The following is a 21,632-nucleotide window of genomic DNA, read 5'->3' on the forward strand; positions in this document are numbered from 1 at the left end:
CCCTTACTATTCATGATTTGAGTGCAGTCTGCTGAAAGGAAACTACAAGGCACACACACACACACACACACACACACACACACACACACACACACACACACACACACACACACACACACACACACACACACACACACACACACACACACAGAGGAGTTGACTGTTTAACTTAACACTAGATTACACTCCATCTTTTCCTTAACTTTTAACCCAAAAATGTGAATTTTGGTTGGGTCACCTGAAAAGGAACATATTTTCAGCTTCTAGTTTGTTTCTTTAAAGGGTTTAATTCAGCTTTTAATACATATTACAAGTGCAATGCTTTTTAATCAGAGAAGGATAAGAACAAAGTATGTTTGTTTATGTTGTGATGATACAGTCTGTCCCTTGTTTCCATGGATACTATACCTTCTTCCTAAAAAACATGTGAACAAGGAAACACACGCACGGATTACTCAAACAGAGCTGTCTTTATGGATAGTCTATCACATGGAGCTGTCTTTATGGACCCAGGATAGTCTATCACATGGAGCTGTCTTTATGGACCCAGGATAGTCTATCACATGGAGCTGTCTTTATGGACCCAGGATAGTCTATCACATAGAGCTGTCTTTATGGACCCAGGATATTCTATCACACAGAGCTGTCTTAATGGAAAGTCTATCACATAGAGCTGTCTTTATGGATAGTCTATCACATAGAGCTGTCTTTATGGACCCAGGATAGTCTATCACATGGAGCTGTCTTTATGGACCCAGGATAGTCTATCACATAGAGCTGTCTTTATGGACCCAGGATATTCTATCACACAGAGCTGTCTTTATGGAAAGTCTATCACATAGAGCTGTCTTTATGGAAAGTCTATCACATAGAGCTGTCTTTATGGAAAGTCTATCACATAGAGCTGTCTTTATGGATAGTCTATCACATAGAGCTGTCTTTATGGATAGTCTATCACATAGACTATCCTGGGTCCATAAAGACAACTCTATGTGATAGACTATCCTGGGTCCATAAAGACAGCTCTATCACATAGAGCTGTCTTTATGGACCCAGGATATTCTATCACACAGAGCTGTCTTTATGGATAGTCTATCACATAGAGCTGTCTTTATGGACCCAGGACAGTCTATCACATAGAGCTGTCTTTGTGGATAGTCTATCACATAGAGCTGTCTTTATGGACCCAGGATAGTCTATCACATAGAGCTGTCTTTACTGACCTAGGTTAATCTATCAAAGTGAATCAATGATAGCTATATATCACATTGCCTTAGTCCACAAACCAACAGGTCAGGTTGTTGGCCATGGTCTAGTTGATGACTTGTACAGCTGTGGGCTTTACATTTCAAAACATGGGAGGGTGACTGAGATCCAAACACAGAGTTATTCAAAACGTTATGGTTGAATCAAGTAACACACAAAAAAATTAAAAAGCATAACAAAAAAATGATTATTTAAAAAAAATGGGACAGCGAGTGAGATGTAAGACAGGCCAGGAACGGATATCAAAACTTTATGGTTGCGGTGGAGAGGAAAAGTAGTTGTCTGCCATTTTTACGATGTAGCAGATGTGAAGTCAGTAACCCTGTTTCCTGGATGAAAAGATCTGTTTTCAAAACCAGACCGTGCTAAATTAATTCTAGCCTGGTTCCAGATCTCTTTGTGCTGTCTTGACAACTCATATGGCAATAACCATAGGAGTTGATAACACAGCAAAAAGAGATCTGGGACCAGGCTAGAATTAATTTAGCACGGTCTGGTAGTAGATCAGTAGACAGCACAAAGAGATCCTAAGCATTTCTCTTTCTGAAATGCTACGGAACTTTGGCGACTATTAAGGATTTTTTAAACCTTCCCGCTTTGGGGTGGAGGTCTCAATGTGTAGTTTGTGGCTATAACAGTTTATCCACAGCATCAGATGCACCTTATCTAAGAGATTTCACACACTCTTCCTTTTGTTTCCCTTTCCTGCTCTCCCCACGTCTCTTCTCCTGAGTAGCGGAGAAATTCCAATGCGTACAAGTAGTAGTTCCCACTGAGATGGGATGAGAGAATGAGGTCGTAGTTCCCACTGAGATGGGACGAGAGAACGAGGTAGTAGTTCCCACTGAGATGGGACGAGAGAACGAGGTAGTAGTTCCCACTGAGATGGGACGAGAGAACGAGGTAGTAGTTCCCACTGAGATGGGACGAGAGAACGAGGTAGTAGTTCCCACTGAGATGGGACGAGAGAACGAGGTAGTAGTTCCCACTGAGATGGGACGAGAGAACGAGGTAGTAGTTCCCACTGAGATGGGACGAGAGAACGAGGTAGTAGTTCCCACTGAGATGGGACGAGAGAACGAGGTAGTAGTTCCCACTGAGATGGGACGAGAGAACGAGGTAGTAGTTCCCACTGAGATGGGACGAGAGAACGAGGTAGTAGTTCCCACTGAGATGGGACGAGAGAACGAGGTAGTAGTTCCCACTGAGATGGGACGAGAGAACGAGGTAGTAGTTCCCACTGAGATGGGACGAGAGAACGAGGTAGTAGTTCCCACTGAGATGGGACGAGAGAACGAGGTAGTAGTTCCCACTGAGATGGGATGAGAGAACGAGGTAGTAGTTCCCACTGAGATGGGATGAGAGAACGAGGTAGTAGTTCGGACTGAAATGGGACGAGTGAACGAGGTAGTTGTTCCCAATGAGATGGGACTAGAGAACGAGGTAGTAGTTCCCACTGAAATGGGACTAGAGAACAAGGTAGTAGTTCCCACTGAGATGGGATGAGAGAATGAGGTAGTAGATCCCACTGAGATGGGATGAGAGAACGAGGTAGTAGTTCCCACTAAGATGGGATGAGAGAATGAGGTAGTAGTTCCCACTGAGATGGGACTAGAGAACGAGGTAGTAGTTCCCACTGAGATGGGACGAGAGAACGAGGTAGTAGTTCCCACTGAGATGGGATGAGAGAACGAGGTAGTAGTTCCCACTGAGATGGGATGAGAGAACGAGGTAGTAGTTCCCACTGAGATGGGATGAGAGAACGAGGTAGTAGTTCCCACTGAGATGGGACGAGAGAACGAGGTAGTAGTTCCCACTGAGATGGGACGAGAGAACGAGGTAGTAGTTCCCACTGAGATGGGACGAAAGAACGAGGTAGTAGATCCCACTGGGAATGGGACTAGAGAACGAGGTAGTAGTTCCCACTGAGATGGGATGAGAGAACGAGGTAGTAGTTCCCACTGAGATGGGATGAGAGAACGAGGTAGTAGTTCCCACTGAGATGGGATGAGAGAACAAGGTAGTAGTTCCCACTGAGATGGGATGAGAGAACGAGGTAGTAGTTCCCACTGAGATGGGACTAGAGAACGAGGTAGTAGATCCCACTGAGATGGGATGAGAGAACGAGGTAGTAGATCCCACTGAGATGGGATGAGAGAACGAGGTAGTAGGTCCCACTGAGATGGGACGAGAGAACGAGGTAGTAGTTCCCACTGAGATGGGATGAGAGAACGAGGTAGTAGGTCCCACTGAGATGGGACGAGAGAACGAGGTAGTAGTTCCCACTGAGATGGGACTAGAGAACGAGGTAGTAGTTCCCACTGAGATGGGACTAGAGAACGAGGTAGTAGTTCCCACTGAGATGGGATGAGAGAACCATCGACGAGTTACACATTCCAACCATTGGTTATCTCAGAGATATCTTCTCCACACACACACACACACGCACACACACACACACTTCCTCCACCTCTAGGTTAGTGTCACAGCAGAGGACTTCCTGTAATTTTGGGTAGAGCAGACATTTCCATATGTCTGTGTTAGCTGCATGTGTGACATAACTCCACCAGTCCTATTTATGATAGATTATACTTTTTTTTTTAAATAAAAAGTATAGTTTATTTGAGTTAAACCATAACATTTGTTGTATTATTTATTATGTCTTTTCTGGTGGATTAAACTGAAATTGCAACGAACTTTCTATGGCTTGTTTTAAAAAATAACAACATTTTGGAGATGATTTCATTTTCAGATAACCCGAAAGTGAGAGGTTGTTATTTGGATAAAGGGAAAAAGGTCATTCTTGAACGCAGGGTGACACATTCTTACTAATCTGCTGGAGAACCAGTTTGGGTTTTAAGTGTAACTAGTTTTTGTATGACTGACGCCTTTAGTGAGGGTCTAATGCTTTAATATTTAATCAATTCTGCCCTCTAAATTCATATTCATTACAGTGTATCACACATTGACACTGACACCCATACACACACTCATCTAACCTGATGCCTAGTCACTTTACCCCTACCTATATGTACGGTCCATTCGGAAAGTATTCAGACCCCTTGACTTTTTCCACATTTTGTTACGTTACAGGCTTATTCTAAAATTGATCCAATTAAATGTGTTCCTCATAATATACACACAGTACCTCATAATGACATCACAATACCCATAATGACATCACAATACACCATGATGACATCACAATACCCCATAATGACATCACAATACCCCATAATGACATCACAATACCACATGATGACAGCCTTATTCTAAAATGTACTCAATATTTTTTCCCCCTCATTAATCTACACACAATATCCCATAATGACAAAGTGAAAACAGGTATTTTTTGTTTACAAATGTATTAAAAATAAAAAACAGAAATACCGTATTTACATAAGTATTCAGATCCTTTGCTATATGAGACCCGAAATTGAACTCAGGTGCATCCTGTTTCCATTGATCATCCTTGAGATGTTTCTTCAACTTGATTGGTAAATTCAATTGATTGGACATGATTTGGAAAGTCACACACCTGTCTATGTAAGGTCCCACAGTTGACAGTGCATGTCAGAGCAAAGCAATGAGGTCGAAGGACTTGTCTGTAGAGCTCTGAGACAGGATGGTGTAGAGGCACAGATCTGGGCGAGGGTACCAAAATATTTCTGCGGCATTGAAGATCCCCAAGAACACAGTGGCCTCCATCATTCTTAAATTGAAGAAGTTTGAAACCACTGTCATGACGTTGGCCTGGGGGTAGGTTTATGACAGACATAAATACCTCTTGCCCCCTCTCTCTACCCTACTGATGTTACATTTGCAAACCCCTTTGGTACACATAGAGATTCTGGGAACATCAGAATGTGGGGGGAAGTTAACTATATTCTGGTAATCTGACCAATTGAACATATGCAGTGGTACTTAATGAATATGATGTCAGTTCGGTTGTCATCTGAGACATTCCCATCAATGATAAGATGACATAAACTCTCTAGTGGAAAGTCTACACATTAGAGTTATCGGATTCACATGGAATTGTTGTTCAATTTAAATGTTTGAATATTAAATTATTCGTGATGGGATGAAATGTGATTTTAGCTTCTAAAATGTGAGATTTGGGTTTTCATAAGGTTAGGGCTCTGCTCAAACAGTGGCCCGCCCTTATGAAGGGACATGGGCTATTAAACTTTTCAAACACGCCCTCCTCTTCCTTCCTATATAAAGCCTTGACGACAATGTAACCTCCTGTTCCAAGGATGTGAGGACGACGGTCCGATGTCAGAATGGTTCAGGTAATAACTACAGAAAGAAGCCAACATCAGCGTGAGCTTTGGTTGCAAATGGTATGAACTTTGAACTCTTATTCACTACAGAAGTGATACCTTCTAGCCGTTGAGTTAGCAACAGCAGCTGCAAACGCAGGTTAGGAAGGAACAGACAGAGTATCCCTACTACCACACAACGACGTTACTACAACATATCCAATTTACCAGCAGAGACATTCTTCAAAGGACAAAGGACTTGGTTGGGCAACACGGCATTCCATCTACCACCAACCTACCGAAGCGCAGCTCAGTGTAAATATTTATTGCATTTTCCTTTTCCAAATGGGCAGTGATTTAGAATGCATAAGATACTGTATTTACGATAGCACAGCTTCGCCCTTTGTTTCTCAGTCTTCCCGCTCTTTCACTCAAACCCAGCCCCTTTTCTTTTGTGTAACAAGCTGTCATATCTGTTCCCTCCGCTAGGGACGTTTTCCTGTTTGACGTAATTTGTAATCAAGTTATGATTAATTATGTAATTCTGTATGATTAGTTAGGTATTTAGTAAATAAATAATTAAACCCAATTTTGTATTGCTGATTCAACTTGTTAGCCAGGGTTCGTGAAGATAACCAAGAATTTACAACATTCAGAAGAGACTGAATTAAGGTGACGATTAATATTGACTGCTATTGATGTAAAATATTACTAGGTCTTTAAGAGTATATTCAGAAGATAACAGCTCTATAAATATTATTTAGTGGTGCCCTGACTTTCTAGTCAATTACATTTACATGATTAGCTCATTCAGGTAATATTAATTCCGGAGAAATTATTTTATAGAATAGCATGTCATATCACTTAATCTGGCATAGCCAAAGACACGACACCACCAAGAATCGGGGGAGATAGGCCTTGGTCAGGGAGGTGACCAATAACCAGATGGTCACTCTGACTGAGTTCCAGAGTTCCACTGTGTAGATGGGAGAACCTTGCAGAAGGACAACAATCTCTGCTACACTCCACTAATCAGGCTGTTATGGTAGAGTGGCCAGACGGAAGCTACTCCTCAGTGAAAGACACATGACAGCCTGTTTGTCGAAAGGCACCTAAAGACTCTCAGACCATGAGAAACAATATAATCTGGTCTGATGAAACCAAGATTGGACTCTTTGGCCTGAATGCCAAACACCACGTCTGGAAGAAACCTGGCACCATCCATATGTTGAAGCATGGTGGTGGCAGCATCATGCTGTGCAGAAGTTTTTCAGCGGCAGGGACTGGGAGACGAGTCCGGATAGAGGGAAAGATGAACAGAAAAAAGTACAGAGATATCCTTGATGAAAACCTGCTCCAGAGCACTCAGTACCTCAGACTGGGGTGAAGGTTCACCTTCCAACAGGACAATGTCCCTAAGCACACAGCCAAGACAACGTAGGAGTGGCTTCAGGACAAGTCTCTGAATGTCCTTGAGTGGCCCAGCCAGAGCCTTGACTTGAACCCGATCGATCAAACATCTCTGGAGAGACCAGAAGATACAGTGCCTTGCGAAAGTATTCGGCCCCCTTGAACTTTGCGAACTTTTGCCACATTTCAGGCTTCAAACATAAAGATATAAAACTGTATTTTTTGTGAAGAATCAACAACAAGTGGGACACAATCATGAAGTGGAACGACATTTATTGAATATTTCAAGCCTTTTTAACAAATCAAAAACTGAAAAATTGGGCGTGCAAAATTATTCAGCCCCTTTACTTTCAGTGCAGCAAACTCTCTCCAGAAGTTCAGTGAGGATCTCTGAATGATCCAATGTTGACCTAAATGACTAATGATGATAAATACAATCCACCTTTGTGTAATCAAGTCTCCGTATAAATGCACCTGCACTGTGATAGTCTCAGAGGTCCGTTAAAAGCGCAGAGAGCATCATGAAGAACAAGGAACACACCAGGCAGGTCCGAGATACTGTTGTGAAGAAGTTTAAAGCCGGATTTGGATACAAAAAGATTTCCCAAGCTTTAAACATCCCAAGGAGCACTGTGCAAGCGATAATATTGAAATGGAAGGAGTATCAGACCACTGCAAATCTACCAAGACCTGGCCGTCCCTCTAAACTTTCAGCTCATACAAGGAGAAGACTGATCAGAGATGCAGCCAAGAGGCCCATGATCACTCTGGATGAACTGCAGAGATCTACAGCTGAGGTGGGAGACTGTCCATAGGGCAACAATCAGTCGTATATTGCACAAATCTGGCCTTTATGGAAGTGGCAAGAAGAAGAAAGCCATTTCTTAAAGATGTGGCAAAAGGTCGCAAAGTTCAAGGGGGCCGAATACTTTCGCAAGGCACTGTAGCTACCTCAATTACCTCTTACCCCCACACATCGACTCAGTACTGGTACTCCCTGTATATAGACATGTCATTACCTCATACCCCTGCACATTGACTCAGTACTGGTACTCCCTGTATATAGCCATGTTATTACCTGGTACTTCCTGTATATTACCATGTTATTACCTGGTACTTGCTGTATAAAGCCACGTTATTCCCTGGTACTCCCTGTATAAAGCCACGTTATTCCCTGGTACTCCCTGTATAAAGCCACGTTATTCCCTGGTACTCCCTGTATATAGCCATGTTATTACCTGGTACTCCCTGTATATAGCCATGTTATTACCTCCCTGTATATAGCCATGTTATTACCTGGTACTCCCTGTATATAGCCATGTTATTACCTGGTACTTCCTGTATATAGCCATGTTATTCCCTGGTACTCCCTGTATATAGCCATGTTATTACCTGGTACTCCCTGTATATAGCCATGTTATTACCTGGTACTTCCTGTATATAGCCATGTTATTCCCTGGTACTCCCTGTATATAGCCATGTTATTACCTGGCACTCCCTGTATATAGCCATGTTATTACCTGGTACTCCCTGTATATAGCCATGTTATTACCTGGTACTTCCTGTATATAGTCAATAGTACCTGGTACTTCCTGTATATAGCCATGTTATTACCTGGAACTCCCTGTATATAGAAATGTTATTACCAGGTACTCCCTGTATATAGGACCTGCCAGTAAGAATTTCACTGTTAGTCTCCTAACCTGTTGATTACAAACCATGTGACAAATACATTTTGATTTGCCTGTGACACACAGCGATGACTTAATGACTCTAGGCCAGCAGACCTGGGTTCAAATAGTATTTGAAATCATTTCAAGAACTTTATCTGGGCTTGATTGAGCTTGCCTGGCCCAACGAAACCAACAGAACAGTCGAGAGAACCCTGACCAATCTGTCAATCCAGGAAGGCTTTAACAAACGCTAGTATTTGAATCCAGATCTGTTAGGTAACAACCCTCTGAGTGAACAATACCAGCCGTTACTCTCTGACCTCTCTGTCCGCGGAGCCTTTATAGAAACAATAGAGTCCTTATGTAGTCTCAGCCCAGTCCCAGTCCCAGCCTCAGCCCAGTCCCAGTCCCAGCCCAGTCCCAGCCTCAGCCCAGTCCCAGTCCCAACCTCAGCCCAGTCCCAGTCCCAACCTCAGCCCAGTCCCATTCCCAACCTCAGACCAGTCCCATTCCCAACCTCAGCCCAGTCCCAGTCCCATTCCCAGTCCCAGTCCCAGCCTCAACCCAGTCCCATTCGCAACCTCAGCCCAGTCCCATTCCCAGTCCCATTCCAAGTCCCATTCCCAGGCCCAACCTCAGCCCAGTCCAGTCCCAGTCCCAGCCTTAGCCCAGTCCCACCACTGGACCAGTTACTGTCTCTTATTTAATGACTTTACTGTCACACAGGTCACAGAGCTGTGAGTATGTCCTGTCACACAGGTCACAGAGCTGTGAGTATGTCCTGTCACATAGGTCACAGAGCTGTGAGTATGTCCTGTCACATAGGTCACAGAGCTGTGAGTATGTCCTGTCACATAGGTCACAGAGCTGTGAGTATGTCCTGTCACATAGGTCACAGAGCTGTGAGTATGTCCTGTCACATAGGTCACAGAGCTGTGAGTATGTCCTGTCACATAGGTCACAGAGCTGTGAGTATGTCCTGTCACATAGGTCACAGAGCTGTGAGTATGTCCTGTCACATAGGTCACAGAGCTGTGAGTATGTCCTGTCACATAGGTCACAGAGCTGTGAGTATGTCCTGTCACATAGGTCACAGAGCTGTGAGTATGTCCTGTCACATAGGTCACAGAGCTGTGAGTATGTCCTGTCACATAGGTCACAGAGCTGTGAGTATGTCCTGTCACATAGGTCACAGAGCTGTGAGTATGTCCTGTCACATAGGTCACAGAGCTGTGAGTATGTCCTGTCACATAGGTCACAGAGCTGTGAGTATGTCCTGTCACACAGTTCACAGAGCTGTGAGTATGTCCTGTCACATAGGTCACAGAGCTATGAGTATGTCCTGTCACACAGGTCACAGAGCTGTGAGTATGTCCTGTCACACAGGTCACAGAGCTGTGAGTACGTCCTGTCACACAGGTCAGAGAGCGGTGAGTATGTCCTGTAACACAGGTCAGAGAGCGGTGAGTATGTCCTGACACACAGGTCACAGAGCGGTGAGTATGTCCTGACACAGGTCAGAGAGCGGTGAGTATGTCCTGACACAGGTCAGAGAGCGGTGAGTATGTCCTGATCTTTCCTCACCACTTCAACATTACTTAGATAGTGATACATATGCCAAAATACATTTAAAAAGGCATCTGTTTTGCAAGGTGGCTGCAATGTTCTGTACAGGCCTTCATCGGACTGTAGCTTTGCCAAAAGGAGAGGGGAAGCTGCTTGGTTTCAGATGGCGCCAGAACCAGCTCAGCTGGGGTTAGTCTTTGAGTGTGTGTGTGTGTGTGTGTGTGTGTGTGTGTGTGTGTGTGTGTGTGTAGGGACAATGCTTTGCTCACCTGCGGGCAGTCTTTGATGTAGTGTCCTTTGTTGAAGCAGAGATGGCACAGGTAGTTGGGCGGAGGTCGCTTGCTGGGTTTGCGTGACTCAGAGGAGACGGAGAGGTCAGAGAAGTGGTCCGTCAGAGAACTCAGGCCGTCTACGATGTTGCTGAGTGAGCCGTAAGGAGAGGACCTTCTATACAAATGGTTGTTTAAGGCCTGAGGACAGAAAACAATGAGGACTCTATTGAATCTGTAGCAGTGAACATCCACTGTATAGCAGCAATGGAAAATTAAAGGCGACGTCGCCGCGGTCGAGAAGACTGCATTCCCGGGAAACGCAGCATGTGCCGGCTCAACCGGAAATCGCCTTTACATTTTAACACAGACCTTCCACGATACTTCGGCGATACGGATTGAATAGAGCCCTGAGTGAAATATGGGCTTGAAATTTAGTTGATAACCCAATTTTTTTTTTCAATATGTCATTAAAGTAATGGGAAAGGATTTAATCTTGCTGAAAATGTCAATTACAGACGAGCCTGTCTCTAACACTGCATTGAGTGAATAACACATGGTTTAGAGCATGTTAAAAGGTCAAATCTGTGATATTAGGCCTAAACAGGATTGTGCCAATTAGCTGACAGAGTTTAGATAGATACTTGGCAGGGCTCCTACAGTACTGACTGTCTAGACTGTCTGTCTGTCTGTCTGTCTGTCTGTCTGTCTGTCTGTCTGTCTGTCTGTCTGCCTGCCTGTCTCTTTGTCTCCCTGTCTGTGCCATTACAGAACTGTCTGTCTGTCTGTCTGTGCCATTGCAATACTGTCCGTCTGTCTGTCTGTCTGTCTGTGCCATTACAGTACTGCCTATCCATCTATCTGTCTGTGCCACAACTTGATAGATTTTCCTGTCTGCTAGTCTCCTCACTGCACAACAGAAGTGGACATTATTTTATCTTTCCAGATGTGTTGTCATTCCCTCTACGAGCAGAAAGAATTCCATTTCCTGAGAGGAACAGAATGCCTTTGTCAAGGAGCATTTTCTGATTCCCCCTTTTGGGTTGGCACAATCAGTACCATTGTATCTATGATCCGGATATGAACCCTGACTATAGCACCAGTGTGTGAAGAAGCAACAGGCTGTTGTGCTATTTTATTCAATAAAAGTCCTTACGTACTATGTGTTGTGGAATGGATCAGGATGTGGAATGGAATGGATCTGGATGTGGAATGGAATGGATCTGGAACGGGATGTGGAATGGATCAGGATGTGGAATGGAACTGGATGTGGAATGGAACTGGATCAGGATGTGGAATGGATCAGGATGTGGAATGGATCTGGATCAGGATGTGGAATGGAATGGATCTGGAACGGGTTGTGGAATGGAATGGATCAGGATGTGGAATGGATCTGGATCAGGATGTGGAATGGATCAGGATGTGGAATGGATCTGGATCAGGATGTGGAATGGATCAGGATATGGAATGGAATGGATCTGGAACGGGATGTGGAATGGATCTGGATCAGGATGTGGATCAGGAATGGATCTGGATCAGGATGTGGAATGGATCTGGATCAGGATGTGGAATGGAATGGATCAGGATGTGGAATGGATCAGGATGTGGAATGGATCTGGATCAGGATGTGGAATGGATCAGGATGTGGAATGGATCTGGATCAGGATGTGGAATGGATCAGGATGTGGAATGGATCAGGATGTGGAATGGATCTGGATCAGGATGTGGAATGGAACTGGATCAGGATGTGGAACGGATCTAAATATATGGACACGTACCACGCTGCACCTTGGTCCTCTCCTTCCAACAGCCGTTACAGAACTACCCACCAAAAAAGGACCAAGCAGCGTGGTAACCAGGAGCAGCGTGGTATGGACTCATGGACACGGGAAGGGTTCCTACACATGGGAGGAGATCCTGGCTGGAAGGGATCGCCTCCAGTGGGAACCGGCGGAGGCAGCAGCTAAAGGGAGCCAGCGCTTTGAGGGAACACGGCTGGCAAGGAAGCCCGAGAGGCAGCCCCAAACATGTCTTGGGGAAGGCACACGGGGAGTGTGGCTAAGTCAGGTAGGAGACCTGAGCCAACTCCCCGTGCTTACCGTGGAGAAAGGTGGACCGGGCAGGCACCGTGTTTATGCCGGTGTCCCCGGTACGCAGGCATAGCCCGGTGCGCTACATCGCAGCTCCTCGTATCAGCCGGGCTAGAGTGGACATCGAGCCAGGAATAATGAAGCCGGCTCAGCGCATCTGGTCTCCAGTGCGTCTCCTCGGCGGCCCGGGTTATATGGCACCAGCCCTACGCACGGTGTCCCCGGTTCGCCAGCACAGCCCAGTGCGGTCTGTTCCACCCCGCCTCACTTGCTGGGCTACAGGGAGTATCCAGCCAGGACAGGTTGTGCAGGCTCGGTGCTCGAGACCTCCAGTGCGCCTCCACGGTCCGGTCCATCCGGTGCCTCCTCCATGCACCAGGCCTCCTGTGGCAGCCCCACGCACCAGGCTGTCTCTCAGTCTCCTCCCTCCAGGTGCTCCTGCCTGTCCAGCGCTTCCAGAGCCTCCCTCCTGTCCAGCGCTTCCTCCCTCCTGTCCAGCGCTTCCCTTCACTCCGGCAATGCTGCAAGGGTCCCCAGTCCGAGGTCGGCGGCGAGGGTCGCCGCTCCAAAGGCTCCACTTAAGTGGGCCAAGACTATGGTGGAGTGGGGTCCACGTCCCGCGCCAGAGCCGCCATGGCGGACAGATTCCAACCCAGACCCTCCCCTATAGGTTCAGGTTTTGCAGCCGGAGTCCCACCTTTGGGGGGGGGGGGGGGGGTACTGTCACGCCCTGACCCTAGATTGCTTTGTATGTTTCTATTTTTCGTTTGGTCAGGATGTGATGTGGGTGGGTATTCTATGTTGTATGTCTAGGTGTTGTGTTTCTATGTTTAGACCTGGTATGGTTCCTAATCTGAGGCAACTGGTTATCGTTGTCTCTGATTGAGAACCATACTTAGGCAGCCTGTTTTCCCACTATGGGTTGTGGGTAGTTATTTTCTGTTGTGTGTCTGCACCAGCCAGAACTGTTTCGGTCGTTCGGTTTGTTATTTTTGTGATTTCAGTGTTCATGAAATAAATATGGACACATACCACGCTGCACCTTGGTTCTCTCCTTTCAACAGCCGTTACACTTATATAGATTATGGGTTATACACTAACCCAGGGTCATCATAGCAGCTACAACTTCAAACAGCATATAGAATCAAGTATTTCATGAATGCTCTCGTGGATATCGTCATAACTCCTGACCCCTCCCGTCTCAGCCTCCAGTATTTATGCTGCAGTAGTTTATGTTTCGGAGGTTTAGGGTCACTTTGTTATATCTGGAGTACTTCTCCTGTCCTATTCGGTGTCCTGTGTGCATTTAAGTGTGCTCTCTCTAATTCTCTCTTTCTCTCTGTCTTTCTCTCACTCGGAGGACCTGAGCCCTAGGACCATGCCTCAGGACTACCTGACATGATGACTCCTTGCTGTCCCCAGTACATCTGGCCTTGCTGCTGCTCCAGTTTCAACTGTTCTGCCTTATTATTATTTGACCATGCTGGTCATTTATGAACATTTGAACATCTTGGCCATGTTCTGTTATAATCTCCACCCGGCACAGCCAGAGGAGGACTGGCCACCCCACATAGCCTGGTTCCTCTCTAGGTTTCTTCCTAGGTTTTGGCCTTTCTAGGGAGTTTTTCCTAGCCACCGTGCTTCTACACCTGCATTGCTTGCTGTTTGGAGTTTTAGGCTGGGTTTCACTTTAAAAATGTACGCCGAGCAAATTACCATTGATCGCAAAGTTAAACACACCTTACACCTACAGCATATGCAAAAGTTTACTTTTAACAACTGAACATTTTACTAAAACACATTTATTTGAGGAACAGATTTAAAGTCTGGTAACAGAACAGTAACAAATGTTACGTGACCACATTTACCAAAAAACTCATATTAAACATCTACTCCGAATTAATAATCAAAGATGTCTGCAGAAAGAGAGTCGGATATATGACACCTGGTTATTAAACTACAGTAGGTGAAGTGGATCAACACCAGGTAATAAAATGATAGAAACAGAAAGGCATCATGGGTACTTCATCTGTGCATAATTATGAATGGCATTCTCTTCACGGTGATGCATCCTGGATATGTACACAAAGGTAGATACAGTTGAAATCAGAAGTTTACATACACCTCAGACAAATATATTTTAAACTCAGTTTCACAATTCCTGACATTTAATCCTAGTAAATATACCCGGTCTTAGGTCAGCTAGGATCACCACTTTATTTTAAGAATGTGAAATGTCAGAATAATAGTAGAGAGAATGATTTATTTCAGCTTTTATTTCTCTAAACTACGGAACTATACTCTACTGAACTATACTCTACTGAACTATACTCTACTGAACTATACTCTACTGAACTATACTCTACTGAACTATACTGTACTGTACTGAACTGAACTCTACGGAACTCTACTGTACTGAACGATACTGTAAACTACTGAACTATACTGTACTGAACTCTACTGAACTTTACTGTACTCTACTGAACTGTACTGAACTCTACTGTACTCTACTGTACTGAACTCTACTGTACTCTACTGAACTCTACTCTACTGAAGTGTACTCTACTCTACTGTACTGAACTCTACTGTACTGAACTCTACTGTACTGTACTGAACTCTACTGTACTGAACTGTACTGAACTGAACTGTACTGTACTGAACTGAACTCTACTGTACTGAACTATTCTGTACTCTACTGAACTATTCTGTACTCTAGTGTACTCTACTGAACTCTACTTAACTCTACTGAACTCTACTGTACTGAACTCTACTGTACTCTACTGTACTGAACTCTACTGTACAGAACTCTACTGTACTTAACTCTACTGTACTGTACTGTACTCTACTAAACTCTACTGAACTGAACTCTACTGTACTGAACTATACTGTACTGAACTATACTGCACTGAACTATACTCTACTGCACTCTACACTAAGGAACTATACTGTACTGTACTGAACTCTACTGTACTGAACTGAACTCTACAGAACACTACTGTACTGAACTCTACTGTACTGAACTATACTGTACTGAACTATACTGTACTGAAATCTACGGGACTCTACTGTACTGAACAATACTGTACTGTACACTACTGAACTCTACTGTACTCTACTGAACTGTACTCTACTGAAGTGTACTGTACTGAACTCTACTGTACTGTACTCTACTGTACTCTACTCTACTGTACCGAACTGAACTCTACTGTACTCTACTGTACTCTACTGTACTGTACTGTACTGTACTCTACTGTACTGTACTCTACTGTACTGTACTCTACTGTACTGTACTCTACTGTACTGTACTGAACTCTACTGTACTGAACTCTACTGTACTGAACTATTCTGTACTATTCTGAACTATTCACTACTGAACTATACTGTACTCTACTGTACACTACTGTACTGAACTATACTGTACTGGACTATACTGGACTCTACACTAAGGAACTCTACTGTACTGAACTCTACTGTACTATACTGTCCACTACTGGACTCTACTGTACTGAACTCTACTGTACTGAACTCTACTGTACTGAACTCTACTGTACTGAACTCTACTGTACTATACTGTACACTACTGAACTCTACTGTACTGAACTCTACTGTACTGAACTCTACTGTACTGAACTCTACTGTACTGTACTCTACTGTACTGTACTGTACTGTACTGTACTGTACTGTACTGTACTGAACTGAACTCTACTGTACTGTACTCTACTGTACTGTACTGTACTCTACGGAACTATACTGTACTATACTGTACACTACTGAACTGTACTGTACTGAACTCTACTGAAATATGCTCTACTGAACTCTAATGTACTGAACTCTACTGTACTATAGTGTACACTACTGGACTCTACTGTACTGTACTGAACTCTACTGTACTATACTGTACACTACTGAACTCTACTGTACTGAACTCTACTGTACTGAACTCTACTGAACTCTACAGAACTATACTGCACTGCACTGTACTCTATGGAACTATACTGTACTGAACTATACTGTACACTACTGGACTCTACTGTAAAGTACTCTACTGTACTGAACTCTACTGTACTGAACTCTACTGTACTCTACTGTACTGTACTGTACTCTACTGTACTGTACTCTACTGTACTGTACTCTACTGTACTGAACTCTACTGTACTATACTGTACACTACTGAACTCTACTGTACTGAACTCTACTGTACTGAACTCTACTGTACTGAACTCTACTGAACTCTACAGAACTATACTGCACTGAACTGTACTCTATGGAACTATACTGTACTGAACTATACTGTACACTACTGGACTCTACTGTACTGTACTCTACTGTACTGAACTCTACTGTACTGAACTCTACTGTACTGTACTGAACTGAACTATATGGAACTATACTGTACACTACTGAACTCTACGGTACTGAACTATACTGTACTGGACTATACTGGACTCTACACTAAGGAACTATACTGTACTGAACTCTACTGTACTGAACTCTACTGTACTGAACTCTACTGTACTGAACTGTACACTACTGAACTCTACTGTACTGAACTCTACTGTACTGAACTCTACTGTACTGAACTATACTGCACTGAACTGTACTCTACGGAACTATACTGTACTGAACTATACTGTACACTACTGGACTCTACTGTACTTTACTCTACTGTACTGAACTCTACTGTACTGAACTCTACTGTACTGAACTGAACTATACACTACTGAACTCTACGGTACTGAACTCTACTGAACTGAACTCTACTGTACTGAACTCTACTGTACTGAACTGAACTATACGGAACTATACTGTACTGAACTATACTGTACACTACTGAACTCTACTGTACTGAACTGAACTCTACTGAAATATGCTCTACTGAACTCTACTGTACTCTACTGTACTCTACTGAACTATACTCTACTGAACTCTACTATACTGTAATGTGCTATACTGCACATTGTGTAACTCATTTTTCGGTCACTCTGTTCCCATTTTGGTAACAGGGTGAAGCTTTTTAGTAATTTAATAATTCAGAAACAAACTTGATATCAGTAAAAAAAAATCTAACTAATTGGTAGGTCTACCTTTACATGTTGAACTTATGATCCTCCCTCCTCATGAGGGAGAGAAATTAGAAAATATCTTTAAAATATGTGGGTTTTTGGTTCACAGAATGACAAGACATTAGGTAATATTTCTTAAACTTACAGAACTCAAAATAATTTCTGCAAAACTAAATATAAATGTTGATATTAGTTGTCTGGAGTCTTTACTTCAAAATGATTGTTTCTGATACTTTTAACAATAATACCTTACTTTTAATACCTTACTCTTTCTTTCTACTAGATGATTTTCAAGACCCCTTTTCCATCTGTGTCACCATAAATCTGTTTATTTCAGGTTGAACGGATGCCTTGATTTTACTTTCATTTGACACCAAATTTGATATGCTCCTATAAACTTCACGTTGATGTTTTTTGCGACACCCCCCCCAAAAAAAAGAAAGCAGTATATAGCGAATAAGATGCAGCCTAGCCTTCTGTAGCATATCTCACAAGCCAAATAAATCCTAGTTTCTTCCGCGCCAGATGAATGTGGTATTCTACTTGACATACTGTACCGGTCTGTGTGTCAGACTTCTCCTGACTTCTCCTGAGAGGGATGGTAATCAAATTGAGACACCACCACCAGCGTCAGCAGGCCCCATGCAGTATAGAAACATTGCATAGGGTCTACGTCCCAAATGGCACCCTATTCCCTATATAGTGCACTACGTTTGACCGTAGCCCTACGGTCCCTGGTCAAAAATAGTGCTCTACTTAGGGAATAGGGTGCCATTTGGGACGTAGACTATTTCAACCTGCCCTACCTCCCTCTGGCAGCCCACTGACATCAGAACGGTCTCAACACACACCAGGCACTATGTACTGTGTAAGAGGGGCTCATTCATACTATAGCCTACATGCAGCTAATCACCAGTCACCACACTGTTGTGGCCCAATGGAGGCAGGTATGTCAGAGCTAGGGATTTACTGTACGTTTACTGAACGTTTGCTGTACGTTTACTGTACGTTTACTGTACGTTACTGTATGTTTACTGTATGTTTACTGTATGTTTACTGTATGTTTACTGTACATTACTGTACGTTTACTGTACGTTACTGTATGTTTACTGTATGTTTACTGTACATTACTGTACGTTTACTGTACGTTACTGTACGTTTACTGTACGTTACTGTACGTTTACTGTACGTTACTGTACGTTTACTGTACGTTACTGTATGTTTACTGTACATTTACTGTACGTTACTCTGTTACTGTACGTTTACTGTACGTTACTCTGTTACTGTACGTTTACTGTACGTTACTCTGTTACTGTACGTTTACTGTACGTTACTGTACATTTACTGTACATTACTGTACGTTACTGTACGTTACTGTATGTTTACTGTACATTACTGTACGTTACTGTACGTTTACTGTACGTTACTGTACGTTTACTGTACGTTTACTGTACGTTACTGTATGTTTACTGTACGTTACTGTACGTTACTGTACGTTACTGTACGTTACTGTACGTTACTGTACGTTTACTGTACGTTTACTGTACGTTACTCTGTTACTGTACGTTTACTGTACGTTACTCTGTTACTGTACGTTTACTGTACGTTACTGTACGTTTACTGTACGTTACTGTACGTTACTGTACGTTACTGTACGTTTACTGTACGTTTACTGTACGTTTACTGTACGTTACTGTACGTTTACTGTACGTTACTGTACGTTACTGTACGTTTACTGTACGTTACTGTACGTTTACTGTACGTTTACTGTACGTTACTGTACATTTACTGTACGTTTACTGTACGTTTACTCTGTTACTGTACGTTTACTGTACGTTTACTGTACGTTTACTGTGTTACTGTACGTTGCTCTGTTACTGTACGTTTAATGTACGTTTACTGTACGTTTACTCTGTTACTGTACGTTTACTGTACGTTACTGTACGTTACTGTACGTTTACTGTACGTTACTGTACGTTACTGTACATTTACTGTACGTTACTGTACGTTTACTGTACGTTTACTCTGTTACTGTACGTTTACTGTACGTTTACTGTGTTACTGTACGTTGCTCTGTTACTGTACGTTTAATGTACGTTTACTGTACGTTTACTCTGTTACTGTACGTTTACTGTACGTTACTGTACGTTACTGTACGTTTACTGTACGTTACTGTACATTTACTGTACGTTACTGTACGTTTACTGTACGTTACTGTACGTTACTGTACATTTACTGTACGTTACTGTACGTTACTGTACGTTACTGTACGTTTACTGTACATTACTGTGTTACTGTACGTTTACTGTACATTACTGTGTTACTGTACGTTTACTGTACATTACTGTATATTACTGTATGTTTACTGTATATTACTGTATGTTTACTGTATATTACTGTACGTTGCTGTACGTCCAACTAAAATAATATTGTAAGTGGGTCATGCATTAAAATGTGAAAATATGTAGGATGGCACATTGGATTGGTAAATTATTATTATAATTATTTTTAAATTGAACCTTTATTTAACTAGGCTAGTCAGTTAATAACAAATTCTTATTTACAATGACGGCCTACCCCGGGAAAACCCAGACGACGCTGTGCCAATTGTGCGCCGCCTTATGGGACTCCCAATCACAGCTGGTTGTGATACAGCCTGGATTCGAACCAGGGTCTGTAGTGACGCCTCTAGCACTGAGATGCAGTGCCTTAGACCGCAGGGGCTCTGCTTTCATTCTTAAAATGGGACCGTAAGATTTGTAGCCCTATGGGTTGAGTATAATGATTATTATAATCAAAAGACAATTATATAAGAACATATCTGTGCATGCTTCAAGTGAATGGGGTAAGCATACAGTATACAGCTTTTATGTTCAACTTGAGACCAAAAAAATATATGGTTAAAAGTGTTCATTGCAATGACAATATTATAATTGTTCTATGAATGACAGAATACAATATTGGATGAAGTTCAATCAAAGTTGTTTGGCATGACACACTGTGCAGTTTGTGCAAATCACATATTTCATAGTTGTTGGTTTTTAATAAACTTTTCACAACTTTACCTCATTTCTCTGAAGTTGCAAGAAATTGTTAAGATAGTTTGAGTTGAGCGCAGAGCTCAGGTCGACAGCAGCAGCAGACCGCTGTTTGTAGTTGTTCTCGTCCGGTGGAGAACTCTCAGAATCCGGTCTGAACGCTTCGAAGTCATTGGTCTGGTGGGAGTCTTGTAGAGACATATAGATCCAGTTCAGTAGTTGTGCTGGTTGGTACACAGATGTACCCGTATCTATGGCAGACATCATGTTGATCTTTGGAAGAGGAACGCACAGCGCGTCTTGGAAGTTAAAGCGCCTCCGGAGTTATTGCTGCAGAATTAGGCTACCAAAACCAAATCACCTAAACCTGATACAAAAAGAAATCCTTTCGACCTCTTTAAACTGATAAAAAAAAAATCCTTGCATTCACGGTCACGGGAGAACCGTGATGAAGGCATGACAGGGTAAAACGTGTGTGCCAGTCAAAATATATGTGGACTCCACTCTGTAGCCCATCTCCACTCACCGTAGACCACAGCTGGGATGAGATCAGCTCATTGCATATTCTCTCTCGGTTATTGGAGTGCTTCATTGTGAATCGCTAGGAGGTCTGATAGAGCCCCACAGTGGAGATGTCACATTACCCATAAAACCTTGCGGTCAATCAGGAAAATGGTTCCAATAATTTTTCCCATAGGGGATTTTACAAACATTTAACATAAAGGCTGTGTTTTGTGTAGGCTTACCCTGGCCTGTAGTTTTGATATCCATGTAAATCTATTTCGGACAAAGTTGACTTTTATTAATATATTCGGCTCTATTTACACTCAGATTCGAAAATGCTAATTAGCATCAAAGTAAACATCTTGCAAAACTACAAATCCCAGCATGCTCCTGCATGTCATCTCTAGCTGACACCTTTACTAACAGGTATTGTGTCAATTTAAAACTTGCACAAGACAGTTCAGAGAACTGTTAACTTAAAGAAATAT

At 43.0% G+C, this 21,632-nt stretch overlaps 1 protein-coding gene across 1 annotated transcript in view; it reads right to left on the bottom strand.

The window, feature by feature from the left end:
- LOC109881106 (zinc finger CCHC domain-containing protein 24) overlaps positions 1-21,237 on the bottom strand; it is a 43,768-nt gene extending 22,531 nt beyond the window's left edge. The window contains exons 1-2 of the mRNA XM_031800039.1: positions 20,668-21,237; positions 10,450-10,650 (exon numbers count right to left, since the gene is read on the bottom strand). Coding sequence (XP_031655899.1) covers positions 10,450-10,650; positions 20,668-20,907 — 441 coding nt within the window. The 5' untranslated portion in view covers positions 20,908-21,237. The remainder of the gene's footprint in view (positions 1-10,449; positions 10,651-20,667) is intronic.
- Between the last annotated feature and the right edge of the window lie 395 nt (positions 21,238-21,632).

Source organism: Oncorhynchus kisutch, linkage group LG20, assembly GCF_002021735.2.
Source record: "Oncorhynchus kisutch isolate 150728-3 linkage group LG20, Okis_V2, whole genome shotgun sequence".
NCBI classification, from domain to species: Eukaryota; Metazoa; Chordata; class Actinopteri; order Salmoniformes; family Salmonidae; genus Oncorhynchus; species Oncorhynchus kisutch.